Source organism: Bacidia gigantensis (assembly GCF_019456465.1).
Source record: "Bacidia gigantensis strain McMullin 20006 chromosome Unknown contig_156, whole genome shotgun sequence".
NCBI classification, from domain to species: Eukaryota; Fungi; Ascomycota; class Lecanoromycetes; order Lecanorales; family Ramalinaceae; genus Bacidia; species Bacidia gigantensis.
In genome coordinates this window covers 204,334-231,139 of record NW_025408594.1, presented here as the reverse complement: position 1 = coordinate 231,139, position 26,806 = coordinate 204,334, and the positions used below count along the sequence as shown (strand labels likewise).

General features: G+C 50.4%; 13 protein-coding genes across 13 annotated transcripts; 7 read left to right on the top strand and 6 right to left on the bottom strand.

Moving 5' to 3' along the window:
- Window positions 1-149: 149 nt before the first annotated feature.
- Window positions 150-2,898, bottom strand: KY384_002383 (uncharacterized protein; the record flags this gene model as incomplete). Its single annotated transcript, XM_044810906.1, has 5 exons — window positions 150-1,880; window positions 1,947-1,988; window positions 2,040-2,133; window positions 2,179-2,463; window positions 2,840-2,898. The coding sequence occupies 5 exons, from the start codon at window positions 2,896-2,898 to the stop codon at window positions 150-152; spliced, it is 2,211 nt and encodes a 736-aa protein (XP_044671789.1).
- Window positions 2,899-2,949: 51 nt separating this feature from the next.
- On the bottom strand, window positions 2,950-3,561 carry KY384_002382 (uncharacterized protein; the record flags this gene model as incomplete). The annotated part of the gene is made up of 1 exon (XM_044810905.1): window positions 2,950-3,561. One exon carries the CDS (start codon window positions 3,559-3,561, stop codon window positions 2,950-2,952), a length of 612 nt encoding a protein of 203 aa, XP_044671788.1.
- Window positions 3,562-3,796: 235 nt separating this feature from the next.
- Window positions 3,797-4,314, top strand: KY384_002381 (uncharacterized protein; the record flags this gene model as incomplete). Its single annotated transcript, XM_044810904.1, has 2 exons — window positions 3,797-3,994; window positions 4,276-4,314. The coding sequence occupies 2 exons, from the start codon at window positions 3,797-3,799 to the stop codon at window positions 4,312-4,314; spliced, it is 237 nt and encodes a 78-aa protein (XP_044671787.1).
- Window positions 4,315-4,642: 328 nt separating this feature from the next.
- KY384_002380 (uncharacterized protein) lies at window positions 4,643-4,906 on the top strand (the record flags this gene model as incomplete). The annotated part of the gene is made up of 2 exons (XM_044810903.1): window positions 4,643-4,715; window positions 4,776-4,906. The coding sequence occupies 2 exons, from the start codon at window positions 4,643-4,645 to the stop codon at window positions 4,904-4,906; spliced, it is 204 nt and encodes a 67-aa protein (XP_044671786.1).
- A 1,632-nt stretch (window positions 4,907-6,538) lies between these two features.
- On the top strand, window positions 6,539-7,444 carry KY384_002379 (uncharacterized protein; the record flags this gene model as incomplete). Its single annotated transcript, XM_044810902.1, has 2 exons — window positions 6,539-6,962; window positions 7,008-7,444. 2 exons carry the CDS (start codon window positions 6,539-6,541, stop codon window positions 7,442-7,444), a joined length of 861 nt encoding a protein of 286 aa, XP_044671785.1.
- Window positions 7,445-7,945: 501 nt separating this feature from the next.
- KY384_002378 (uncharacterized protein) lies at window positions 7,946-9,042 on the bottom strand (the record flags this gene model as incomplete). The annotated part of the gene is given in 2 exon segments (XM_044810901.1): window positions 7,946-8,971; window positions 8,983-9,042. 2 exon segments carry the CDS (start codon window positions 9,040-9,042, stop codon window positions 7,946-7,948), a joined length of 1,086 nt encoding a protein of 361 aa, XP_044671784.1.
- Window positions 9,043-9,405: 363 nt separating this feature from the next.
- On the top strand, window positions 9,406-10,656 carry KY384_002377 (uncharacterized protein; the record flags this gene model as incomplete). Its single annotated transcript, XM_044810900.1, has 1 exon — window positions 9,406-10,656. The coding sequence occupies one exon, from the start codon at window positions 9,406-9,408 to the stop codon at window positions 10,654-10,656; it is 1,251 nt and encodes a 416-aa protein (XP_044671783.1).
- A 1,391-nt stretch (window positions 10,657-12,047) lies between these two features.
- Window positions 12,048-13,640, top strand: KY384_002376 (uncharacterized protein; the record flags this gene model as incomplete). Its single annotated transcript, XM_044810899.1, has 1 exon — window positions 12,048-13,640. The coding sequence occupies one exon, from the start codon at window positions 12,048-12,050 to the stop codon at window positions 13,638-13,640; it is 1,593 nt and encodes a 530-aa protein (XP_044671782.1).
- Window positions 13,641-15,576: 1,936 nt separating this feature from the next.
- Window positions 15,577-16,959, bottom strand: KY384_002375 (uncharacterized protein; the record flags this gene model as incomplete). Its single annotated transcript, XM_044810898.1, has 1 exon — window positions 15,577-16,959. The coding sequence occupies one exon, from the start codon at window positions 16,957-16,959 to the stop codon at window positions 15,577-15,579; it is 1,383 nt and encodes a 460-aa protein (XP_044671781.1).
- A 2,684-nt stretch (window positions 16,960-19,643) lies between these two features.
- On the top strand, window positions 19,644-20,716 carry KY384_002374 (uncharacterized protein; the record flags this gene model as incomplete). The annotated part of the gene is made up of 2 exons (XM_044810897.1): window positions 19,644-20,038; window positions 20,095-20,716. 2 exons carry the CDS (start codon window positions 19,644-19,646, stop codon window positions 20,714-20,716), a joined length of 1,017 nt encoding a protein of 338 aa, XP_044671780.1.
- Window positions 20,717-21,819: 1,103 nt separating this feature from the next.
- Window positions 21,820-22,552, top strand: KY384_002373 (uncharacterized protein; the record flags this gene model as incomplete). Its single annotated transcript, XM_044810896.1, has 3 exons — window positions 21,820-22,127; window positions 22,218-22,450; window positions 22,512-22,552. 3 exons carry the CDS (start codon window positions 21,820-21,822, stop codon window positions 22,550-22,552), a joined length of 582 nt encoding a protein of 193 aa, XP_044671779.1.
- A 445-nt stretch (window positions 22,553-22,997) lies between these two features.
- On the bottom strand, window positions 22,998-24,398 carry KY384_002372 (uncharacterized protein; the record flags this gene model as incomplete). The annotated part of the gene is made up of 1 exon (XM_044810895.1): window positions 22,998-24,398. One exon carries the CDS (start codon window positions 24,396-24,398, stop codon window positions 22,998-23,000), a length of 1,401 nt encoding a protein of 466 aa, XP_044671778.1.
- A 455-nt stretch (window positions 24,399-24,853) lies between these two features.
- On the bottom strand, window positions 24,854-26,158 carry KY384_002371 (uncharacterized protein; the record flags this gene model as incomplete). The annotated part of the gene is made up of 1 exon (XM_044810894.1): window positions 24,854-26,158. The coding sequence occupies one exon, from the start codon at window positions 26,156-26,158 to the stop codon at window positions 24,854-24,856; it is 1,305 nt and encodes a 434-aa protein (XP_044671777.1).
- Between the last annotated feature and the right edge of the window lie 648 nt (window positions 26,159-26,806).

Below are 26,806 nucleotides of genomic sequence, written 5' to 3'. Positions count from 1 at the left end.
GTATTGTTGGAAGACTCTACTCTTACACGTATCCAATACATGACCAATCCCACATCAAGCCAGCTTTTTACAGCACCAGTGCTGATACCCAGTAAACATGTCCAGCTGGCTCAAACTAAAAGTGCAGTACTTCGAACAAGATTACGCCATCAAGAATCAAAGATCGCGCCATAAGCGGCCATCCCTCTCACGTCCATACCCCTGACCACTTTCTTCGTGACCTTTTGATTCGCAATAATGCACACCGCCTCCGCATTAAACCTCCCATTGCTGCCCACTCCAGATTCTACCACCAGCTTCCACACCTCCTCAACCATCTCTGGTTTGCCCTGCGTCCTCGTATTCCAAATGACAGCATCCGGATCCGCGCCCCTGACAGCCTCTATGATTTCCTTGCCAAAGGTCTGCTCCGGATTTGGCGTTGACCAGAACACGCGCATGGGGACTTTCTTTGCCAACAGAACAGGCAGACAAGGGCCAATACCGCTACCAGTAGCGACAAGGACGATGCGCCTAAACAGCGGCGCGATCCTCAAGACGCCGCAAGCGGGAATACCACGGACCCAGAGCTTTTCCGGAGCACGGCCAATCTGACGTTTAGTCCAGTCTCCCGCGTTGCTCACGACGAGACTGAAACCGTCGACCCCCGGTTTGGCGACCGTTGCAAAAGCGTGCCATTCGATTAAGGGGCGCTCAGAGATGCGGACTGCGGTGCCTGGGTAGGTGTTGGTGTAGGTGAAATGTAGACGGATGGCGTGCGAAGAAAGGACTTCGGAACGGACAGGGACTTTGCGGAGACGGAGCCAGGGGAGGATGACGCTGATGGTGGAGACGATGAGGAGATAGAGGGTCGGGTCGGTGGTGAGGGTCTTAGAAAGGGATGCTGATCCGCGAGAAGCGTCAGCGCTGAGGACGGTGAGGATCCAGAAAAGAGCGAGGATGGTCCAGCCTGCGAAACGATGTGTCTTTTCAAAAACGTTATGACGCTTTGCTCGGAAGGACGGGTGTGCGCTGACGAGAATAGAGACGAAAAGCGCGAGAATTAGGTATACGATAACAACGATTGCGGGATTGGTTTTGCCTAGTGAGGTCTTTTTTGGCGCTGCGAGACCTATTGTAGCGGCAACTGTGAGTATTACAAACCAGAAGACAGCTGCCACGCCGGCACTTGAATGGATACCTCCGATATGGAAGACTTTCGCACAATTTCGTCGGATGAAGAGTGGCATCCAGGTCGGCACAGAACAAGCGATGGTGAAGAGGAGGTTGATGACATATTCCTGTCGCATAAGCAAAGCAGCGGTGACATTTGAAGCGGTGGCAGTAGCCAAGTCGGAAATTCGCAAGTTGTCCAGAGTTCGACGGTAAGCAAAGATGGTGAGAATGGCCGCCAGGTTGCCAATAAAGACAATGCCGAAGAGACGGCGGTACATGGTGAAAAAGTAGTAACGCAGCCACATAAGGCTATGTGCCCCTTTCTCTGGCGGTAAGGTGAAATCTTTCTCGGTCAAAGTCTCTTGGCTGTCAGGCGATGAATGAGTGGTAAGCACCTTCGATACTCTCGCCAAACCTTTCTCAGTGATACCTTCCTTAGATGCCTGGGAACCCAAGATGGATGAGGGTGTAGAAAGCGTCAGAGGAGTGATGTCACCAGAGCATGCCGTTATTGAAGCTTGAAGCATCTTCTTGTCGATTTTCCCGTTTGGGGTAAGCTGAATCTCTGGTACCCAAATCCACTTCGTAGGGACAGCGTAGTACGGTAGAGTCTTTGCGGAAATTGCTTCGAGCTCATCATTGCTAATTGGGGTGGGACCGGCATAATATGCGCACAGGTTGCCGTCGGCAAGTAGAGCACATGCTTTCGTGACATCAGGATGTGACTAAGGAGCAAAGATTAGCTATCAACGAAACTACAGTGTATCAAGCTGGTTTTTTGAGAAACTTACCTCAATCACAGCTGACACACCATCCAGCTCCACACGGAAACCCTTCACCACATCAGCAACAGCATAGAAGACTCAAGATTATTAGGGACGGACCTTGATCTTGACTTGATCGTCAACTCGGCCTAATGACTCAACCGTGCCATCTTCTCTCCATCTGCATAAGTCATTGGTGTTGAACATCTTGCGCCTGGAGAGTGCTTAGTCTGACCCTTCTAAATGCCAAGAAACTTACCCATTATTCAAAAATTTATCCGCTTTGTAGCGAGCATTCGTCAGTTCTGGAAGATTGACATAGCCCTTCGAGACGCAGGAGCCCCCAACCCACATAACGCCGCTGGCTCCTATAGGTGCAGGTTCCTCATTTTCATCCAGGATATAGACAGTCGTGTTTGGAACAGGCCGACCAATTGATAGCGATTGCCCTGCTTGATGTTTATGTATTGTATTGACAATTGTGACTTCCGTTGGGCCACAGCAATTGAAGAATTCGCGACCCTGAGCCCATTGATCCGCAAGCCTGTAATATTTCAGCGTTCCAATATACTAAACTTGTACGAAGCTGAATACCTTAGGGGACATGGCTCGCCCGCCAAGGCAACAGTCTTTATATTTGGAAAGGCCAATTCCTTCAAGGTCCCGAGGATTGTCGGGGTCGCGATTATCGTGTCAACCTAGCGCAGTTATGTTAGCCAATGTGAGAAGATTTGTCACGATGGCGCCTACATTGCTCAACACGGTATTCCAATTGGAGGTTCTGATGCAAAGAGTTCCACCGTTCATCAAAGTTACCAGAATTTCCCATGCAGCTAGGAACGTGAGCTCAGAACCCGATTTGGTACACACTAAGCAGGTGGCGTACCCATATCAAATGAAACGGATAGCAATTGCGCCACCCTGCGCCCTGGCTTGATGCCAAGATTCCCAGGAGCGGTAGTGAGCAGATTGGTGACATTGCGATGTGTAACATCAACACCCTTTGGTTTTCCAGTACTCCCTAAATCACTTAGCCGATAATGTGCGATTGAGGTTGAAGGGAGGATGTACCTGAAGTGTAGATGACATAGGTACCGTCGTCGGGATCAACGGCGACGATTCGACCGCTTTCTACATCAAAGTCGGTCGAAGTTGTCCAAGAGTCTTCAAGTGACAAAACGCGTGTCTCTGGCAGAGCAAATTGTCGGGCTCTCTGCGAATATCTGTCGAGACATAGAATGATGGGTGGTTCTGCCTCTGACAGGACGTGTGCTAGAGCTGTATCCGAAGCGACACCCCCATCCATAGGCACATACTGACAGCCACTCTTGAGAACAGCAAAGATTGCCACAATCATCGGTATCGAGCGTTGAACCAGCAACACCACGCGATTTCGAGGGTATAGACCGAGACTAATGAGTTTCCGACAGAGATTGGTCGACGCCAAGTCGAGCTCTTGATAAGTAATCTGCTGTCCATCGTGTTCGACCGCAACAGCCGACGGGTTTTCTGCAGCGATCTTGCTGAATGCCTCATGAACGAGCTTTTGGGGAATGTCTTTGCTACGCCCCTGACCAAAGCAAACAAACTTGGATCGATCGACACTCGAGAGGGAAGAAGCGTGGTTAGTCTGAATCTCCATGGCGAGTTGTCTGTCATAATGAAAAACAGTAGCCGGGGTAGCAGACTTAATAGTCTAAATCCTGCGGAAAGTTGTGCCTTCGCTTCATTGCCGTTCCGTACATCACGAGAAGGGGCTGAGATCGCCAAGATTCATGCAGGCTGACATTAGTAAGGTTTCTGCACGCTTCAAATACCGTAAGCTTTTCGCAATGTAGAGGCGATCTGCCACGTTTCGTTCGCAAGTCTTGAGCAAGATGGACAACCTCCAAGAGGCCATCAAGAGACGTCCAGAGACGTCAAATGCAACCCACACCCAGCTGATCCTCGTTGATACATCGTGTGACGGGACGGCAACTGTCACCCTCAACCGCCCCCAGAAGCGCAATGCCTTGTCCGCTGCCCTCATTGCAGACCTCAATGTAGCGTTGCAAGTTCTGGAGCGAAAGGATTCGGTGAGGGTTGTCATTCTTACTGGTTCATCAGGAGGGCCATTTTCTGGTGGGTGTGTTCTTGTACCCAGCAAACGATCCAACTAATCGGCGTGCACCTACCACAGCGGGGGCAGACCTCAGCGAACTCAAGCGAATTTCCACGTCAGAAGCCCATAAGATCCAGTACCTGAAAGATCTCTCCGATGGGGTGACGCGGTTCAGGAAGCCAATAATAGCATCCATTGAGGGGTTTGCTGTAAGGTTCATAAGGTTTACGCTACGTGCCTGCTGACGCGTAGTAGCTTGGTGGAGGGTTTGAGCTTGCTTTGATGGTACCTTAAGTTGAAAGCGGTGAGATTCAGCGCCAGATTTTGACTGGATCATTCTAGTGCGACATCATCTTTGTGGCCGAGAACGCACATCTCGGGCTGCCCGAGGTGAATGTTGGAACGATTCCTGGCGTCGGAGGTACCCAGAGACTAACCAGACTGGTTGGCAAGCACATGGTGAGAGCCCTGTTCTGCGACGAGGTGTTGCGAGCCGTCAGACTAAGTGACATGCCAGGCAATGAAACTGATCCTGAGTGGCACGTCTCTACCAGCCACGGAATTCTCAGCGTGCATCCCGGGACTCCGAGTGCTGCCCGCTGCTGAAGTTTTTCCAGCAGCTATGGCTTGCGCAAAAGAAGTAGCCGAGAAGTCTGGACCGGTTGTCACACTTGCGAAACAAGCAATTTTGGCCGGTAGGACCCTCTGCATTTAGGTCGTCGCATATAGGTGGCAAGTGCTGACGAAGAAAATAGCGGATGCGGGGCTTGAAAGTGGCTTTGCGATAGAAAGAGGACTCTATTACTCCAGCTTTGATCTAAGAGACAAGACTGAGGGTATTAGTGCATTTCTTGAGAAGCGCAAGCCAGAGTGGACACACCAATAGGAGGTCGTGTGTGGCAGGCTCGGAGACTTGATCTTTACGAGCTCAACTTCTCGTATTTTTGACTGCAACGAATCACAGAATCACAGAAAACAGACTATGTAGCACACAGAATGAAACAGTGCATTATATCGCCACAGAAGCCAACAGTCAGAGACTACCTTACCATCTCGACGTGATGTGACAATAAACTCTGCCCCAAACCCCAGATAACGGCCGGAGCGGCAGGCGGCCCTACCGCGCCAAGATCTTCAGGCAGCCCGCAGTTCTCATCATGCTTGTGTAATCTGAGCCATGGTTGTTTTGTGATGACGGATGAATTTTGTTTTCTCCATCTCACTGCAAGTAGCAATTCTCAAGGAGATTCAAAGCCAACATGTCCAGTGCTATTCCAGAATCTCTCAAAGAAATCCGTGATCAGATAGCAGAGCACTTGATATGGAACAAGCGAACGGTCTGCGTCGCTGAGACTGTATGCTCAAAGCACGCATCATAACTGAGCTCCTATTGATGAGTGTCATCCTCTCAACAGGCTGCAGGCGGCCTAGTATCCTCAGTCCTCCTATCCGTCCCAGGAGCCTCAAAATTCTACAGAGGTGGCTTGACTCTGTACACACTTGAGTCAAGGGTAGCATTTGCGGGGTGGACGGAAGAAAACATACAGAACTACAGAGGCCCAACGGAAGAGATAGTCAGTGGGCTGGCACAGAACGTGAGAACAAAGCTCGGGGCAACATACTGTCTGTGTGAAAGCGGCACTGCTGGCCCGACTGGTGGAAATACGAGGAATAGAACACCGTGAGCCAAGCACCAAAAAGGATGCTGGTCAGACAGCTGACTCCCTATCTCTTATCGAACGCAGGGGATACGCTGCCCTAGCCGTGGCTCTGGAAGATATGGTGTTGACGAAAGAAGTGGAGACAGGCCTGGGTGGAGATCGAGAAGCGAATATGCTCGCTTTTGCGGAAGAGAGCCTTAAGTTCTTGCAGAGCGTGATGAGCAAAGACGCGAAGCTGTGAAGCCCACATATGGCTTGATCGCTCAAAGCTGTGGTTGGAGTCCCTGCAGCGACAATGGGCGCGGATGTGGCCCTTCGTGCATGAGGTTGTGGCGAAGGAAGCAACTTCGCATTCGCCTGCCTTGAACGGATACTTGGGGATGGGATGAGGGGTCAAAGACCAAGTTTGATGCCTTGAGATATGTCGCTAGATCGAATGAGCATCTTCTTCTGCAGGTAGCCAGCCCGCATCTGCTTGACTGCCCAAAGAATGCCCAGTACGCGTTGAGGTTCACCGAGCCATTATGCAACCTTCAAGCTGCCTAATTATTGCCTTCTTCGTTCATTTCAGAAGACTTCCTTTGGAAAATCTGCGAGACCGCTTCCTTCTCCTCTTTCACTTTCCACAGCTGCACTGACCACATTCTTCCTTCAAACCTGCCCTCCACAAGATTATGGTAAAATCAATAATGCGTCCCCCCAACGAACGCCGCTCCACCTCCTCATCCCTTGTCCTCTCCTCAAGCGGCCGCAGCGACTACCACCGCTACAACGATGATAGCAGATCCGTCCACTACATCAGCGACCCTCGCCCGGAACAAGTAACCTACCGCGCCCCTCGGCCCCCTCCCCCTTCCATGTCCGCCTATGAAGCAATCCAATACCTCAGTAACACGGTCGGGGAAGCCCTCTACCTCTTCGGCAACCTACAATCCTCCTTCATAAGCGAGACCGCACATTTAATCTACCTCGACGACAAGCTGATGGACTACATCTGGCACGACAAGCTAAAGTTCATTGAACGCAATTGCAGCGGGCACGGGGATAGAACGGCACCGCGGAGTTTGGTGAAGAGGATTTGTGGGGGCCTGAATGACGCGATTGAGGCGACGGTGTATGAGACGCACCAGTCGAAAGGGGATGGGACGACCCTGGCAGAGAAGCTGACGAGGATGGCGAGGGATGTGGATAATAGTCGTGACATGGCATTTCGAGAACGGAAGCAGATGGATGCGTTGGTGACGGATTTGGAGATGTTGCATGTGTTGTTGAAGAGGCATGGTGGGGGAGGAAGAGAGGAACGAGAGTTGAGGGAGAGGGTGAGAGTTGGCGGTGGTGGTAGGAGAGGTAGTAAGGAGGAGATCGTAGAAGGTAGGATGATCATGAACGGCGGTGGTAGCGATAGCGGTGATGGAGCGCAAAGCTCGAGTACGGGTGAGCGAATGAGGATTATGCCGAGCCGCACCTCCTCATACGAAAGACCAAGAGTTGAAGACGAGCATGACCATGGGAACGATGGACACGAGAGTGATAGCGGTGGTACGACGGTTGATGGCGGGTTTCAAGATGCCGAGGGAGCTCCGATTGCAGCAAACCCTCCCAACTCTCCCAAAATCATCCAGATCCCAACACCGAGTGAGAAGTTGAAAGCGGAAGACGCTGCGAGTGACTGGGGTGGGCCAGGTTTGTCTTTTGCTCGTGTGCAAAAGGTAGTCGCTGATGTGGTTGCAGCGACATTGGAGAAGCCCAATAGGGAGTGGTAAGGAGCTCAGCAGGCGTCGTCGCCTTTCTTCTTCATTTCGATTACGATCATAACCCGGAATGCTTTTTCTTTAATGCCTAGCTTTTCGGTCACCTGTCGTGAGCAACTCTTATGTTGTCGCGTTTGTACAGATTGTCATCATTGCATGGTGGGTTGCTTGAGACTATCCAAACTATTAGCATAGAAGTCTCTCTTCCACATACTGGACGAAGATGGGCACACATCCTTCACGGAATGTCTCGTCTCATCAATCAATACATTTCAACCTCCAAATATTGCTACTTATTCCTCAAATCACAAACCCTAGTCGATGGTACACCTACAGAAGAGAGGTACGCCGTGAATAGCCCTTGATAGTCTCATCGTAATTCATTCGCACATTTGTTCCAAAATCATGTCATTTCCACGGAATCATCAAGATATTCAGCTCATTACCGGCCATCAACCAATCATCTCAAAGACCCGGCCAATCTGTTGTTTCTTAGCTATAATCACCAAGATTCTAGAGCTGATTGCGCCACTTACCAAACACTGTCCTTTGGGCGTTTCGTTTCGACAAGGTGACCTCATCTCCAACAGCAATCCTTCTGCCGGCCGAAACAGTGCCTGGCTTGAGGAACCCATATCGTCCGCAAATTGGACTGTACTTGTTACCAGGATCCACTCGTCGGTCTTTCATCATCTTCTTCAATACTGTTCCTTCTTCACCTTTGCCGAATTTTCCCGTCTTGTAGTCAACATTGAGACTTGCGCATCTACCGCAATTTGCCGTCAATACCATCTCAGTACTATCATTGCTTGATCCATTGCGCTTGGTGATAGTCAGACCAGCCCAGTAATCTTCGTCCCACGGCTTTGCAGCTCCAGAAACTACGATGTTCGGTCTAAATTTGGTGACATCCGCTTTCATATTGCCTGTTAGTCTTTCAGACACATCAGCTAAGGACTCCTCTGTTACCACAAGATATGCAGCAAGGTCTGCAAAAGTGATCTTGGTCTCCGCTGTGGACGATCCAGAGACCACACCAGGCACCCATGAAGAAGATTTGGAGACAGGATCTGGCGACAAGTTGCCACACAGCTTCCTACGATGGGGTCCAAGATAGATCAGCATGGCACTGAAACCAAGGCATTTGGAGAACCAGGCATTGACATGGTCATCCATTTTGTATGCTTTGGTTGGACTTTCGTGGAGATTGATGTCTACAAAGCCGAGTTTCTTCACGTCAGGCTTCGAAGGGACCTCAATGCGTGTCTTTGATCGATCTGGTGGGCAGTGTTCGACTACGATAGTCCCCTTCGACTCGTTCAGGGTCTGCAGGAAGAGGCTCAATTCCGGCCAGTAAGTGATGGTCATGTTTTCGAGCCTTGTCTTCGGATCGAAGTGCTTCTTGCTTCGGGCCTTAGTCGAGTCGTCTTTGTGCACTCTGACGACCATGAATCTCCTATCATAGGGGAAGCCATCGGTTGTGACTGCCGTCGTTTGCAGCGGTACGCTACGCAAAGATTTGATCGGATACGTGTATAACTTTGAAGTACGTCAGCCGCAGGATCAAGCTTCTTGTCCTCCTGCAGTGAACATACTTGCGTTATCTTCATCTTCGAGTTGCAGGTATGACGAAGAAATTCCCCCTCATTAAACGGTAAAGACGCCGGCAGCTCGCAATCGATAAGCGGCAGCCCCTAAAAGATGAGCATATGGGCCAGGCTCTGGGGTCTTTCTCCTTATTGGTGGCCTCTAGCGCTATCCGCTTCACTTTCGACTACACTTCTCACGTCGACTTTTACGACTCATCAACGCCAGAAACAGGGAGCCCGGCTCTCAATCTGAATCAATGACGGCAGAATGCTTGCGCACGAGCTGGCTAAAGTGTTAATTTAGTTGCACTTGCTAAAGCTAGCTGGCTCGACTCTTGGATCTGCAATGAATCACTTGGCGGCCAGTAAAGGAAAGCTATTAAAATGCGGCTTCTCAATACCCATTCAATAGAATTGCAAGACTTCATCGGTAGTAGTGTGCCAAAATACTCAATTCTATCTCATACTTGGGGCGAGCAGGAGGTGTCTTTTGCAGATTTCTCGAAATGTAAGAATGAGGGAAGCGAAAGATTTAAGAAGATTGAAAACGCATGCATAATGGCGCGGCTCCAAGACAGCGACTGGATATGGATAGATACCTGCTGCATCGACAAGTCCAGCAGTGCTGAGCTCTCTGAAGCCATAAATTCGATGTATCGCTGGTATGAAATGTCCACTGATTGCTTGGTCTATTTAGAGGACGTGAAGAAGGAAGCTTTGCAGCTGGTGTGGCTTTCACAATTTAGTCGGAGTCGATGGTTTACACGTGGTTGGACGCTGCAAGAGCTCCTGGCTCCTGATCATGTGACTTTCTTCGACCGTGACTGGGCCCAGCTCGGCACTAAGCATATGTTCGTAGATGAAATCTCAACGATCACGGGTATTCCTCCTTTAGCTGTCCGTGAACGTAAGTATTTTCGATACAGTGTTGCTCAGAAAATGTCGTGGGCGTCTGGTCGCCAAACAACTCGGATGGAGGATCGAGCGTACTGCTTGTTTGGGCTTTTTGACATCAACATGTCTCTTCTCTATGGTGAAGGAGAGAATGCATTCATAAGACTTCAATATAAAATCTTGAAAAGCAGCACGGACGAGTCCATCTTTGCCTGGGCATCGAACGACACAAGGCCGGGTACAAACATCTTTCTTGCACGATCGCCGGCTTATTTTGCAGGCTCTGGAGATATCATACGTGAGCTCCAATCTAAACCCTACTGTGATAGGTCTCCTTATTCTAGGACAAACCTTGGACTACAATTCGAGATTCGCCGCCTGGCTGCTGATGGTAATGATTGCTTAACGCAGCCTACAACATTTCCTTCCCTCAAGGCGTACGATTTGTTTGCGCCTATATGCTGCAGACGTGACTCTTTACCTGGCACTCTACTTGTACTTTTTTTCAAGCAATGGACGAACAGTGCGCGTAGGACAATTGCCTACCGTGTTCACATGGATAAACTAGAAAACATCCAGGTCGTATCAAATGCTTCACAAAAAGACTTGGTGTGCAAGGCGCTCTACATTAATGACAAATTTATATTTTATTCTCCGAGAATTGGGCCAGACGACCCGGTGTGGGTGGATGGAATTAAAAAACCAGTCGCGTCCCACTCTGGGCTCACGAGAGGATATTAAGCAGGCTTTGTGGCTCTAGGTCGAGAAAGTTGACATGGCGATTTCTAATATATGCATGTCTACGTCAAGTGAAGGGATGTTATACGTTGAAATGTGGCCGAGTATCGCCTTTCGGGTTGTCTCACCTGGGTGCTGGCGCTCCTGGACGTATGCATCCCAAAGAACGGCAGACTTATACATATTTCGTATCTGACAAGGACACGTCGTAGCTTGGGCCCATCTGACTCCAGACCATGGCAACCTTTTGAGCCCGACCTGAGTCATATCTGGGCTTAGGGGTGTTAACCTCGACCGGGCAGCACATTGGCAGCAGCGAAATTAATATCAGCAAGCTTCAAGGGTTTCTCGAAGTCAATTTGAGATGGCTTTGAGTGCGAAATACCAAGACATGGGAGGAGAAAGCGGATCTAATATTCGAGCGTTTTCTATGCTAAGGCTGGTAAACCACCCAACCGAATGGAGTTTCTCCTAGGCGTTGAAAGCTGATGTGGATGAACCTTCATACCAGCTGTTGTAGACTGCAGGGATCTTCCCCTCTGTCAACGTTCATCAAGCCCCATTTTCTATTGTCGACCTCCACGAAAAGGCACTCAGCACTCGAGGCTTACCGTTGGATCGAATTTGAGAACGCAGGACTAGGCAGCCTTATACTATTGGGAAGATCAGGGTCGAGGTACCAATATCCTCATATCCACCACACTTTCTTCCCCGTCCCAGTCCCGCGACCATGAGAAATGCCATTGCCCGCGCTGCAAAAGGGCGTCAACTGCAGGATACGTCCGATAAAGGCACGTGGACAAATGTCCGCGAGACGAGCTCTTTCACATTTCGGGGAAGGGGTGTGATTTTTGCAAAGAGAAGTATCGCTAGGGAGGATGAATGGATCCACGTTACGGCGTAAGAAGTGCGCAGCCATTTTGACATCACTACATCTCGACTCGCCTTATGTACCGAGGTACGATGGATGCCGTGCAGTGGGAGGAAACATGAGGGAGCTCGATTGCCATTCTTGGATGATTTAATCTATCAATAGCGATGTTCCGGTATTCCTGTACCATCATGACAGCTTATTGCCGTTGCGGTTGCTGTAAATGATTCTGTCGGATATTAGAAGATTGCGGCAAAGTTTTGGCCTCGGGCGTCGCATTCGCTAAGGCCTTCCCGCCCCGCGCGCTGCCGTCCAATAGGGTTCATAGGAGCCTTCCCGGGAGGCTTGGCAGGGGATTGAAGATTGGGTAAAGAAAATGTCGCAATTTCTGCACTTCGCTTTACATCTATCTTTACGTACATCATACCCATATTATCGACTGGTGCTTTTCTTCTATCCAGAGGTATGTGCACAATGCTTTCAAAATGATGCATTGCCAGCCTAGGATACGGCGAGATCCAGAATGCTCTCGCGGTCGAGAACGGCATTCGTTACGCTAGTCTTTTTGATCGCCCTTATTTGCTTCTTATGGCGAACAACCCTCCACGAAAGTATCAGTCATGTCACCACCCTCAAGACGCCCGCCGACCATCCAGGAGAAGATGTAGGAGAAACTGAGAAGACCTTTGACTCCGAGTTTCCCTCCGCTCCACTCACCACGTGTCCAGAGTCGGCGGAATGGCTCCGCGAGCTCGAGGGCGTGGAAGACCTTCGCTGGCCACTGCGATACTCTCGTCGAGATGTCATTGTCCGCGAAATACCGGACCTCGACCGCAAATCTATCACCAAGATTTCCGGCTCCCTGCTCCCAAGATTTCAAGAAATCGCTTCTCCCGCCGCATCCTTATTGGCGCCAAAATCCTGTGAGCCACCGATCCATCTGGACGTTCCCCCATTTCCCAGACACATCGATGCCTCACATATTCTTCTCGGTCTTGGAACGAACCTTGATCGTCTTTCGCAGTCTTTGACTTTCTTCCAGCGCTGGGCTTCCCGAGCCTCCATTCGGCTCCTGATTATCGTCACACCTAACAACGAGGGCGTTGCCGCCACATCGACGCAAATATCTGAAATGGAGTTGCGGATGCGAGGGCTAGGTATTGACGCCAACTTGATCCCACCTCTCGAGAAGAAAGGCGAGAACATCCACCACTACCTCTCACTCATCAAACTTCTATGGAAACACCGAGACGAGCACACTCAATGGTTCGGCTTTGTAGATGACGACACATTCTTCACCTCCGTATCCAGTCTAGTCTCTCGCCTGTCAGAGTTTGATCCCAAGAAACTCTGGTATCTGGGGGCCGTAAGTGAGGAGTGGTGGACAGTCTGCCAATACGGATTTCTGGCCATGGGCGGAGGTGGCATCTTCCTCTCAGCACCACTACTGGAGATTTTGGAGGGAGAGTACGAGGATTGTAAGAAAATTGCCAAACGCATTTTCGGCGACCACAGACTCTACGAATGCATAGCTCACACCACCGACGTGCGACTCACCCAATTCGACGGGCTGTACCAGATGGACCTGCACGGTGACCGCTCCGGCGTCTTCGAGAGTGGCCGCCAAATCATCTCCCAGCACCACTGGAAAGAGGGGTATTGGTCCGAAAACGGCGCAGGGGCGGACATGATCCGCCATTCTCGCTGGTTCCCCATGGACGCTATGTCACTCGTCCAAGATGTCTGCGGGGAAAACTGCTTCCTGCAGCGGTGGATGTTCGGCAAAGACACAGTATTGACGAATGGGTACAGTATTGCGGTGTATCCGAAAGGACACGCGAGGGATATTGTGTGGCGCGACATGGAGAAGACGTGGGCGACAAGCGGCGAGGTTGATGGGAGTCTGAATCCGGGGTATGATCATTACTTGGGCCCGTTGCGGGATGCGTTGAAGTTAGAGGAGGAGAAAGTGCATTATAGATTTCTGGACGCGAAGGTCGTGCCTGGGGGAGGGGTGAGGCAGTACTATCGGAGATTTGGGCAAGATAAAAGGTTGGATGAGCTGGTGGAATTAGTTTGGACATTTGAAGGGGATGTGAATGGCACGGTGAGGTGAAAAGTTTTTTTCACGTGTTTTGTACAAAAGCCTCATTGTTGGATTTCTTATAAAATACTATCGCAAATTTTTCATCGATCTCTCATGAGCAAATTGTACCACTTCTCTTCTCGATTGACAATGACGGTTATCCCAACAACCAATGATTTAACGTCAGAGATCAAGAATAATTGAAAGAGGAAGAGTTCCAGCCACGCGTGCAGCCGTCCAATACCACGTGCACAAAAAGAACGCCCAAACGAGAAGAGGCTTCGGCCACCTAGTGCCGACAAATCCCTGAACATATTATTGTCGTGCAAACGGGGGATCCTGAGTATTTATACTCCACATTCCCCCGTTCAACGCAAGAACACGGAAATGCTGAAAGGGGAATGGAATGAAGCCACCGGTGTCCACCGGCGCGCGAGAAGCGGAGCAGCGGACAGAGACAGACGTCAGCCATGAGTGCCATCAAAGCCAAAAACAAGTGGGTCGCTGCAGAGGAGCCCGTATAAGTACCGAAACTCCCCCAGCATGAGAAGGCAGACAATGCTGAAATAGGCAATGGAAAAAACCATGTCGGGTATGTGAAAGCTCCTGCATGTAAAGACCTCTACTCATTGTCACAACTCCTTCATTTTCAGGACCGTCTTTCTTTCCGCCCAGAAACGATTCTGAAGGTGATCGATCTACTAAACCTCGTCGAAATCCCAAACTTCATCATCGAACCCGGGACCTCTTCACGACCCCATAATACCACCAACCACCCACCAGCCACAGCCTGCATCCTCCAAACATTTCACAATTCCAACATCGAGTCCGGGACCCTTCACAGACCTGCTCAAAACTCGCAACTCCAGCCCATGGTATCTCCGCCACGGCCCAAGCGCTCAAAAATGGCACTAAACAACCACCACCACAGTATTCCCATCCCAAATCCCCATCCTCCGCGACCGAGACAAACAAAAATATCCTCACCAACAACACCGACGACGTAAATAGAACGGACCGACTCCCCCCCCTTCCCCCATTCCCCCTTTCCCCCTTCCCCCCAATCCTTGGCGTGCCCGCATACCTTACCTTAGTAGGACGGTCTCGGAGTCTACGCGGCACAGCACTAGTCAGGCACACCCGCCTCTCTTCCCTTCATCCTGCCTCCCACAAACACCTACCTCGTACCCCCGTACCTTCGTGCCCTGCCCTCGCGGGTGGGTAGGTAGTGCAGATTCGCAAGTCTTACCACACTCACGCACGCACGTGGCAAACCCATACCCATACCCATCCATACCCAGCCATCGACGGCAGCAGCAGCTCGCAAGTGGCGCCCCCCCTTCTCCCCCCATCCCCCGTTCGCGACCTCGCCGCAGCCATCAGACCCAAGCCTTGACGCACGTGTAAGTAAGTAACATATGCAAATGCGCACGAGGTAAGGTGAGTGGGTCGGTGACGCCCGTTTCGGGGGCCAGAGAGAGCCACGTGCGCGGCGGGCCTCTCAAACGAACGTGTCTGACGTGCATGAAGGGGGTGAAGATTCAGGATCGTGCACAGGGAGAGGAAGGGGGTCGGTCGGTCGGTCGGTTCTTGAGACGTGTGTGTCAGATTTTCGTGGACGCAGAAGAGCAAGTAGAATTTGGATGTTTCGCATATGCTCGGGCGGTATCGGTAGGGGGAAAGGAGAGGGGGGTATGGGGATCGAGGTAGGTCGGAGTGAGGTCCCGGGTTTGATAGTGGAAGGGTGCTGGGTACTGGAAAAGGAAATGGTTGGATTTTTAGAGGACATGAAGAGGAGAGATAGAGGATGAAAGACGAGCGTCAAATTATCCAATTCTAGCTGGAGTATATCGTACATTTTCGTCGTGAACATCACGTCGTAGTGAACATGTCTCTGAGCTTCGCTATCCAAACGCCAGCGCCATGCAATCCTCCCGTCTTAATCATACAATAATCTTCACCGCCATCAAAAGAATTGTTCACCGTAGAGAGGATTTTCTACCATTTTCTCCCCCTTGACTTCTCCCTTCCCATCCGCCTTGGTCATACCGTAGACCCTCCCCACCCTCTCCAATTGCTCCTCACACCATTTTCCCTGTCCTTCTCTCAGCACTCCCTCCATTCTAGCTTCTCCCTCGCACAATGCTACCGTCCTCAGCGGCCCAAGCAGATGCCACCCACCAATCGCACAAGCAGCTCTCGTGTGCTCTGGTCCAACTTTCCCCTTTCCTGCGGCACCTTGAAGCACATATGGGAACTCGACCGCGTCTCGCTCTCCCGGCCCACCGGATACTTTGGTGCCCAAGGCGAACGGAACGGACGCGCAGAGCTCATCCGCCATCTCCTGCGCAATCATCTTGGCATAGATTGAGCGCCAATACCATTGCGCTTCGTGTGCCGCACCGAGATAATGAATGCAGGAGAGGATGATGGATTGGATGCGAATGCGGGCTGAGCGGTACTGGTTCCACACACTTAGCACCCACAAGTCGGTGTAGACGTCGCTTTTATCGAGATATTGATAGGCTGTATTGTCGACATTGAGGCTGGGCGTTTGTTGCATGGGCATGTCGAAACCTGTAGCTCGCTGCCAGCGCCAGGAGTCGGGCAGACTTTCCGCCCACGCAGCAACCAGAAGGTCGATACTGATGGCGTATTCGATCAAGTCGTTGACTTCTTGCTCCGCGGCTTGAGAGTGGGGGAGAATGAGGGCAGATTGCGCACAAGATCGTAAATCGGCAATGTTGATTGTCACTGAGGTAAGACGTGCCGCTGAATTTTGAGGGAGGTTCCTGAAGATCGCCGACATCTTGTCTGGACATCTTTTGAATGCCATACCCTCTTCAATCGCGTGCTCGACTAGTTGGGAACGCACTGCGAAGAGGAGACCGATGGCTAAAGAAGAGGTGCAATTTTCGCGCCCACGATGCTTGACGAGAGCTGCGGCGCCTGCATTGTGGGTGGATGTCATGTCGGTAGATGACTCGCCCGTATTGGATCCAGTGGCAGCGGAGAGGCGCTCGAACAGTCCTAGTAGCAATACGGCCAGAAGGGTTTCGTCTCGAAGGGATTCCACAGGGTCTCGTATAGCGGCGCTGGCTTTACGAAGAGCACGTCCGAATATGGTTCGTGCCAGTTGTTGGTCGGAATCTCGAGTATGTGGGTTTCCGGATATTGCCAGGGCAATGGAAGAGGTTGCCAGAGCGAGTGGGGAATCATGAGCGGATCGCTGGTATAGGGGAAGTAGGTGTTCCAGGTGTCCTCGAGAAGCATCGGTGTTTCGTGGTAGAAGTACGAAATCGAGGAAGAATGCGCAGATAGCTTGCTGTTCTGGAAAGTCGTTAAACATGCGCGGAACGGTGGTTGTATCGGAGGTGGAGCGTTTTATTACAGCATATGAAGGGCCTTCCCCTGGGCCAGCCAGGGCATAGTATCCGCCTGATCCTTCTTCTGCAGAAGAGACGGAGGATGGTGGTGATGTCGCTCGTGGACCTTTGAAGGCAGGAAAGGCAGTGCGTGCGCTGTTGCTTGATGTTGCTGAAGATGCGGTGGGAGCGGAAACGGCTGAGGCTGGAGCTGTTGATGCTGCAACGGCCTCTTGCCTTTTCCGTTGAGCCTTTCGACGGACTGCCTTGGTCTGATCTCGAAGGATGAGATCGAACCTCGCGATGTAGCCGGGGCATGTCCGTTTGGTATTTGTGCATTGTGAACAAGCGGGAAGTCCTTCGTCGCACTTTGATCGATCAGTATGATGAGTGTCTTGGAGCGACAGCCATACCTTGATCTTCCGCTTTCTGCAGTTAGCGCAACCAGCCGATGGCTTGCCTTGATATACCATGACGATGATCAATGTCAAGTAACGAATCGCAACGAAGACTTCTCAAATAATGTGATGTTTTCAAAAAAATTTGTCGTTGGTCAGGTAGAAGGCGCTCTTTCGCAAGCTATCCTCTTTCTGCTTGATAACCAGGAAAGAGATGCAGCTTTTGAGGCCATTATGTATCGTCAACGGCCACGGTCTAAGGATGGCTTCAATGAACTTGCTGAACGCTAATGCACGAGCCAGGTCCCAAAATTAAGCAAGCGGAGAGGCTTGAAGCTATGCTAGTTAGCATGCAGCCATTGAAACGCTTTCCCTATTGCTGCTTACCTTGCGATGCCACCAAACTGCAGATGGCTTAGATTTACGGCTCAACCCCCAGCCTCATCCACTTAGTGAAGATCTTGGTGACATACCTAGCTTCTTCATCTAAACTAGACATGGTTAGTACTATCAAACTCCGGGACCGAAACGCTGCAGGCTTCTAGGCTATATCCGACTATCGCGAAATAGCCGTACGGGAAGAAGCGACGGTGGGTGAGGAAAGGTCATGGTCTGTATACTCGTGCATGAGGGGTTGTGTCCCTGAACTGTGCCTCGCACATCAAACGGAGAGGTTCCTGATGATGCATGTGCTTCATCTTCACAAGTTGGAGGAGGTGGTTCAGCACCTTGTTTCAGGGAAGTTTGGAGAAAATGGTCTGATGCTCCTGAATGGTATCAGCCCAGCTTCAAAACGAGTGAGAAACAGACGCAATTAATATCGGGACTGAGTGAGTAGTTTGAGTTGGAAAATAAGTTGCTGGGAGCGGGAATCCGCTCACATTTCCGTAAGCCGAGCCCGCGCTCTGGTAAGTCCAGATTCTCCTCCACAGCGGGATTGCGATCTACCAGATAGTACAGTTGACAAGATGGCAAAGTGATGATCTTCCAGTGGCTAGTGAACGGACGGTCGACTATCGGGTCTTGAGCGACAGAAGATGATCGCGTGGGTAGGCTTGGGAGGCCAATTGGTAGCAGCCCCCACCCATGATGCAGACTTCGGCGCGGCGCTTTCGGTCACTATTTGGCCCTGCACGCCGCTGTTCGACATGCTCGTTTCAACGATAGTTCAATAACCTATGTGGCAGGTCCATCGAACGATAGAGAAGTCAGTGTAATGGATCAGAGTCATGAGCTTTCGTTGATGGACTATATTTGTTGTCGCTGACATGGGTTTAGGTGACTCGTCGACAGAATCCTCCGACGTTTGAATTTTGCCAAGCCTTGGCATTCCTACCTGCTTAGTCAGGCGCAGAGTGATGCCGGATTGGCTCTAGGCGCGTGTAATATTCGGAGAAATCTTTGTCCTTCAGCAATTCGAAGAGCGTTGGGCTGGTCTGCCTCCGGCTATACTTATCACAGGCTGTGACCCCATGTGCACATCACACCATACAAAGCCACCCCTACACGTCCTCACTCCACCTACCGAGTCGGCGCTATCGCATAAAGTCCCCGTATGATTCGACTAAAGGTGCTTACTGTGGGTCCCGTATTCTGACTCATAGGTGTGGCCCGACCAACGAAACCCCAAAAGCGGTCAAGCTCCGGCGATACAAGATAATGCGCTCCGAAATGGCTCGTGGTTTTTACCCTGGAAATTGATGGGCTGGGCTGTGCTCTCCGCCAGCCTGTCACTTCATCTCGCATTCGCTTCCCTCTTTGCAAAGTCAGCATGAAAACACCAATCATAGCAGTCGGTGCAATGCTCTCCGGGCTGAAACGTACTGGGCCTGTTGTTCGCCCGCAGTCAGCCTGTGGTTCATATTATTGTCAGATTTTAATTGCTGCCTTCCAGGGTAATTTTCACCGCTCCTACTCCCAAGGCGGAGCGTATTCGCACTGCTTCCCACAAGCGATGCGTGCAACGTGCGCAAAAGGGTCACATCCATGCAGTCATACCCTCGTTCTCTCGAATCCTATCTGGTTTTACCTTTCTGACATTGCGATTGCTTGTGGCTATGATAAGGTGATGGGGCTATATAGACCCATCACCCTCTCCTCTCCATTCTAGGCAACCGTGATTTCTTAAAATAATCTCTGTATGTCGCAGAGGATCAAAGATATATTCTTCATTCTCCGCTTCCTTGTCTTTCTCAGACCCACCTCTAGCATCCAATTCAATTGACTTTCGTTCTCACTCCCTCTCAATTCTTCAGAAAACATACGACGCAATGGCCTCCCCAATGCTGGAAATCCTCCCCACCCTCCTAAAACGTGCCAATGATACAGTCAACAACACCCACACAGGTGACTTCGACCTTTGCGTCGACATCACCCCTGAATGTCCTGTCGAGGCCACAATCTACGGCTACTACCCAAACCTCGGCGCCAACGCCTTCTTCCTGGCCTTGTTCGCCGCCTGCCTCGTCGCTCACACATACCTCGGCCTCCGCTACAAGACATGGACATACCTAATCGCTCTCTGGTTTGGCTGCTTGGGTGAAGCCCTCGGCTACGCTGGTCGAATAATCCTTCACCACAACCCTTGGGACGGCAATGGGTTCGACATCCAGATCTGCTGCTTGATCATTTGTCCTGCATTCTTCGCTGCGGGCGTGTACTTGACGTGAGTCAACCTTTCCTTCAACTGGTCTTGAAGCACCCCGCTGACTCAGCAAATAGACTCAAGCACATCGTTATTGAGCTCGGCCCGTCCTACTCTCATCTTCCCGCTCGCTGGTACACCTGGATTTTCATCCTCTGCGACATCCTCTCTCTTGTTCTCCAAGGCGCCGGCGGTGGCATAGCCGCAACAGCTGATCATGGTTCCAACATGATCGACGTGGGCAACGACTTGATGATGGCTGGTATCGTCTGGCAAGTGATCACCTTGATCGTATTCGGAAGTCTGTGCACATCGTACGCCTTACGCCTCCGCTCGAACAAGAACAATCTCCCGCCAAAAGCCTATCAGCTTCTGCACACCACGCGCTTCCGAGCGTTCTTGGGCGGGCTAGCACTTGCTTATATTACCATCTTTACCCGATGCGTCTTCAGAATTGCGGAGATGGCGAATGGGTGGAAGAACAGCATCATGCAGGATGAGACGGATTTCATTATCTTGGAGGGCGTAATGATCGTCATCGCGACGCTGTGCTTGACGATCTTCCACCCCGGATTGGTCTTCCCGGAGATGCAGGACCATAAGCTCAAGGGATTGAGTGGGGTAACAGAACAAGAGGTCAAGGAGGTGCACCAGAGCAGCCCTGAGGATGGAAGTCCGTTGGGGTATGGGAGGAAGTGAGTTGAATTCTGATAGTCAGCCAATGGTGTCAGGTGAAAGGCGATGCTGTACATATTCATAACGGCGTTCATTGCGAGCGAGTAATGTTAGCGAGAGACGATCTCTTCTTACCACGGTCTCAGAATTAATGCATAGATAGAATATGTATGAATTTCTGTCACCGGATCTTCAATACGTCAGTCTAAGTTATCGCTGCAAGCAAATAAAGCCCTGCAGGGCCAGTACCAGATGTCGCGTCATAATTTATGATCAAATCCTTTGGTGTAGGACGTAAGAATACGAATACGGCACTGGACGGAATTCGTCTACTTCTCAACATCCCTTCCACCTCGCCTGCATGTACCTTTACATCCTTCGTTCAAACCCTTATGTTGTCACGCCCCCAAGGACCTATTGTATTGCACAAAGAATCCCCTGTAATGTCTGGGTGTGAGTGAATGTGTGATGTGTGAGATTGCGGGCGGCACCAAGGCCTGGTAATAACAGCACGGTTGAGACTCCAATTTTTCTTCTGTCTCTTCTTCGAAAAAGCTTTTTGGGGTTCAAGCGGATAGTTCGTCAGTCTGTTACATCTCAGACCTAAGTAAAGCCTCGACGAGAAGGATGCGGCAGCCACCTTGACGCCTGCAGCCTGGCTTAGTGTTCCGCTTCAGAACAACGGTCTAGAAGCCGCCGAATCGTCACCCTAATGCCACCTTCACACCATATGTATGACCCATGAACGCCACCTTACCTTGCTTGGGACGGTTTCTTAAAGGCATTGACTACCTATGATTGCCCTGAGTCAAGTACTTAATGTGCTGTCCGCCCCGAACCCAAAGATATGCGTGTGACAGCAGGCCGCCTGGAAGGCTAAGGTATGTCAAAGCCGTCCAGGCTTCGCTTCACCTATCATCTCTTAGAGATAAAGAATACCTCGACAAGCTCGCCCTGCAAGCTAACAGGCCGAAGATAGCCGGACGGACTCTCGGACTCCGTTTTGGCTGTAATGGTGCCGAATGAGAGGCATATAAACCAGCGTGAATGACTTCCTTCATGAGCCCAGAATGCAATTGAGGCATCTTATTCTCGCATAATCCTTTAATTCCAAGACAGCAGCAAATATGCATGTACAACAGTACCTCCTCGACCATTCCCAAATCCAAGACACTCTGAAAAGGATGGTATGTTTCCCTATCCACGCCCCTTTGCGCCCATCCCAGTCCAGCAGCACAGAAGTTAACCGAGAAAAGTACTACGGATTTGACAGCCACCAACTCGAGATCTGCCGAAAGGAAGCCTTCGCCTCAGAAATAGCCATCGACTACACACAAGTCTTCGGCGGTTCACCCGAAACCCATACCACCGATAGCATTGTGAAATCATGGGAGGGCCTATGGACAAAGATCACCATCGCGTCGCATGCTTTAAGGTGAGTCTCCCCCTTCTCTGTTCCTGACGCCGCATTCCCCCCGCCGCCATGACTCCCCGGTTTTATGCGCCCTAATATTCATCTTTCTAGTAATATCCTGCCCCAGCTCTCGCTCAATCAGTACCACGACGACAAGAAACCCGACGCCGTGCACGTAGATATGAACATCGACGTCTATCTCGTCAGGGACGAGCCAGATGGGAAACAGGTGACCGCGAATGCTAGAGCTAGAATGGCGATCGAAGTGGTGCGGCAAGGTACGAAAGAGGGCGAGAACCCCTGGCGAGTAAGCAAGATGGTTGTGCATAAGGTCTCTGCGGACGGTTTTGATACTTTCTTTCTTTGAGATCGACAGTTCTACTGATCTTGCTCTTTTTCTTTGAGGCTTCGTTTCCCCTCTCATCTCGGAATTACACGTGTCATGAACATCCCCGTATTCCTTCCTGCCATGCGACATCCACCTTCAGCTTCGTTACTTACGGTGCCTTCCCTTCGAAAGAATTCGAGAGGGGTTTTCCGTGCTCTCGCTCCGTGTTTGTAAGATCGGTTCCCGGCTGTGAGTTATGCTGGGGTGGTTTGCATATCTTGATCACGACCGCAAAGGAAGCTCTGAAAAGGAGATTGCGAGACCTTTATGACAACGAATTGGCTGCCCCATAATAAAGCATAGGTCTAGAGAGACTCGAGAAACGCATGCATAGACCAAAGAAGGACAGCCGCAATGAAAGCGCTTCGTATTGACCTTTTTTCGCGACGTATCCGCAGCCAGAGACAACAGACCAAGGCTCTGCTAACCAAGCGCAATCTCGTATACTAAAGCGACGTACATCATTCTCTTCATACGCAAAATCGTTGCTCCGCTACTTGCCGTTATATGAACGAGTCCGGCTCTTCGTCGTCGACTGGCTGATCATCCCCCGAAGCCGAATCATCCGCCTCATCTTCGTTCTCTGCATACTCGCTGTAGTCGCTGTCGTCAGACGAGGAAGCGGGATCTGGGCTGAATGTTTCGTTTCCATCATCTTCTTCCTCTTCACCAATAAGGAAATTCCCTATCAGATCCGCCGGATACTTGTTCCTCGCGCGACTACCTCTCTTGGCCTTGTTGTCAATGGTGTTACGGCTGGACTTGGCCCTCTTCCTCGCCGGCCCCTCGGCCTGCAATTTTTCCGCTTCGCTGTCGTTCAGAAGTTCAGAATACCACTTGTACTGACTTGCCTGGTCATCAAACACATCCCGCATGGCAATGGCGGCGTCTTTCACGTGCTCATCGTCACCATCTCCGGTCTTCTCCTTGTAGTAGCGAAACCAAGCGATGGCATTGTTGGCCATGAGGTGGATGTCTTGCTGTACGCTACGCATGTTTGTGTATCTACGTCGGGCGACGTTGATACGGATTGTGAGAAGGTCCATTGGCTTCTTGATGACTTCTGGGTAGTCATTGTAAGTGGGACCAATGATTCTCGCCAGTTCGTTGTAGCGGACTGGTTCGCAGAAGGCCGCAAATTTCATGTCGTTACACAGATCTTTGAGGAACCTGGGAAGCCACTGACTTTCTTCTGGCGTGATTGATTTTTTGCTAAGTTTAGAAAGCCTTTCGCCATCGTTTTTGCGACGCTGAGAAGGCGCTCTTTTGATAGACTTCCTTCCAAATGACCGTCTTGGAGTTGAAGGAGAAGGATTGCTGCCTCTGGACAAATTTGATTGCGGGATGAATGGTCGCTCCTCGCCCTGCTTGCGTTTCCTGCTGCCACTGCCAACCTTGGTTGTGTCTGATTGCGGCATGAATGATCTCTCCTCGCCTTGCTTGCGGTTCTTGATAGGCGACGTTGCTTTGTATATGGTGGGTGCGAATAAATCACTTGATGGCGTTGAAAGCCGCGGCGAGCAGTGTGTATGTGGCGAAAACGACCGCTCGGATGGTTGAGGCGTTGGAAATTGGTATGCGGAGCTGCCAATGGTCGGCGTGGTAGGCGATTGTCCTGAAGATGAAAGTGGGCTTGAACGGGGTCTTGAATGATGCTGTTCATTATCAGGTATCTTGGTGGAATAGATGAGACTGCCATCGGTGTCGTTGATGATGAGGCGGCGGCCTTCAAGGCTTGCGGCCGCCAGTCGTAATGGTAGTTCTGTCAAGTTATATTTCGTTGCCCTGCCGAAGACATGGATGACTATTGTCTCTCCTGGTAGTAGAACGTGATGTTCGATGTCATTGTACGTGATAGTCAAGACTTTACTACCAATGTGGTAGATATTTACGATACCCGACATTTTGAGGTTTTAGCTATATCAAACTCTCCCAGCTTGTAATTTTCGAGGCTTGATCACGCGAAAGTCGCTACTACTAGGTGCTTACACCATGTTGTAATGAACTTGAAGATCAAAAGCGTCGGTGTTGGTGTAGGATGGACTTAGGCAAAGGGGACTTTATATCATGAAAACATGACGAGGTTTGAAGCTGGTGGAGTAGCCCCACCTGAATCAAAGTGAGGTTTGAAAAGTGAATTGAATTGCAATCCGGCTTGTACGCTGCCAGATCGGGATTTCAGTCTTGATCGACAATTTGTATGCTCAATCGTCATTTTTGGTTAATGCTAGGACAATCAGGTCGACAATCGGCCATGTCGTAGGCTCATCGAGGGGTTTCCACAGCTCCCAATTTCGCCGCCTTGGCTCACTGCGAAAGCCGTCGTCGGTTCGGCGCCTGGAAGAGCGGAGCCACCGCATCAGCTGTCCTCACTGGACTTCCTATAGGTTGAGTCGTGAGGATATCTTCCATCGTTGTCTTCATCCGTCTCATCAGTGGAATCGTCCAATGAACTTGATGTGTCGTCTTCCGTCTCGGTGTCCCATTCCGCATAGCTGTTCACTGAAGGTGTACCATCATCCAAAGCACCAGGAAAGATAGGAATACTCCTACGCTTGAGAGATTGGCTCGTGCTACCCAAGGATGTTTCAGAGTTTTCATCTTCGTCCTCGTCATCGTAGTGTTGTTCGATAGCATCGTTGTAGCATTCGCGCATACTTTGCGCAGCATTTCGGACATCGATATCGCGTCTCGTGCCTCTCAGACGATTACAATGCCAGTACCAAGTAGCCGCGTTGTCTGCAATTAGACCAATATCCTCATTTATGTCCCCAACTTTTGCGTACTCTCCACAGTCAATTTTTGCCAGTATCGTACCAAGATCCATTGGATTCTCAACCACTTTGGGATACATCCGATATACCTTATCGTAAATTCTGCTGAGCTCTTCGTAGTCACATGGTTTTGCAAAGGCCTCGAGATGGTCCATCTCCACCATGGTGGCAATTAATCGACGATGAAATTCCCAATCCTCAGCATTCAATCTTCCGGTCTCGGTTGGTGCACTATTGATTGTTGTAGTGGTCGAGCCTACTTCCGTTTTGTCATCTTGTTGCTCTTGGTCTGGACGTTGTTGGACGAGAAGCTTCACCCATTTTGATGGTGGCGTGGGCACAACATTACTCTCCCCAAACTTCCTCTTCTGATTTGGCTGATTGAATATGGTCGGAGATGACATGATCTCGGGATCAATCTCGGGAATATGGCATGGAGATGGAAGCAGCGTTGTGCTGGTGCTTGCTTCCAACGTGCTCACTTGATTATCACTATGTACTTTGTTCCTGACGCCGTCGCTATGCGCAGAACCATGTTGTTGAACTCCCCTTTTTCCCAGCTCGAAATTGGTCGAGCTATCATGCGGGGAAGGGTCCGTTTGTGAGGATGTGCTTCGTGTCGTACCCAATCCAATGCTTCTGCTCTTCCCATATTTGCATTCGTAAATGAGTTGGTCGTTCTGGTCCTCAATCCTCAGGGGTCCACGGAGAGACCCAATGTCAATCTTTAATGGGAGATCATTGACGTTGTACTCCGATATTCCCTGGGGGCCATCGATCTTTAAAATACGAGAGTCTAGAGGAACGCGATGTTCAACATCTTGGTCGGTGATGGTGAGAAGTCTTCTTCCAACTCGGTCGATCTCAACCGTGTGTAACATATTGCTCATTCAGTAGAGCTTGATCCAGCCAGCCTCAAGTAAATGTATGACTCCTGATATTGAAGCAAGGATAAGGCTTAAGTGTTGGTTTGAGGGAAAGTTTACCTTCCAGACGCAGGTGAGGTCGAGAAGAGCAAGTTCACGGCCCCAAAGAGAAGCGACGTCAGCTATAGACACATCTGACACAGGCCAAGTCGGCCACTCTGAAAAGTTGAGCTTGTTGTGAAGAGTGAAGGAATCTAAGATACGAATTCTTACTATTTTGCTTACTTTCTGATCATAATATCAGGCGAGTCTGACACCTTGTTTGATGTTGCCATAGGAAGGCTAAGCTGCAAAAGGATGAGTCACTCGAAATTGAGCAAATTTCATCTTGATGCGAGTTGATTCATGGATCAGAGTACCTAGGCTGTGGAATTCTAAAGCGGGGGTCAAGATTGCTGCTGGTCAGGATTTCTTTAAGCTTTGATAGTATAGCGATGTCTTTTGTTGATATATCTCAATTGATCATTAAACCCTGCTTCAGGAGTGAATTGGTGATTTTGATTTGTTCATAATGTGCATGCTCGTCCTCCTGATGACCAAGTATTGTGGCAAGAATGGCAGGTGAGGCCTTATTGGACGATTTGAATTCTTTGCGACTTTGCGCAGGTAAAG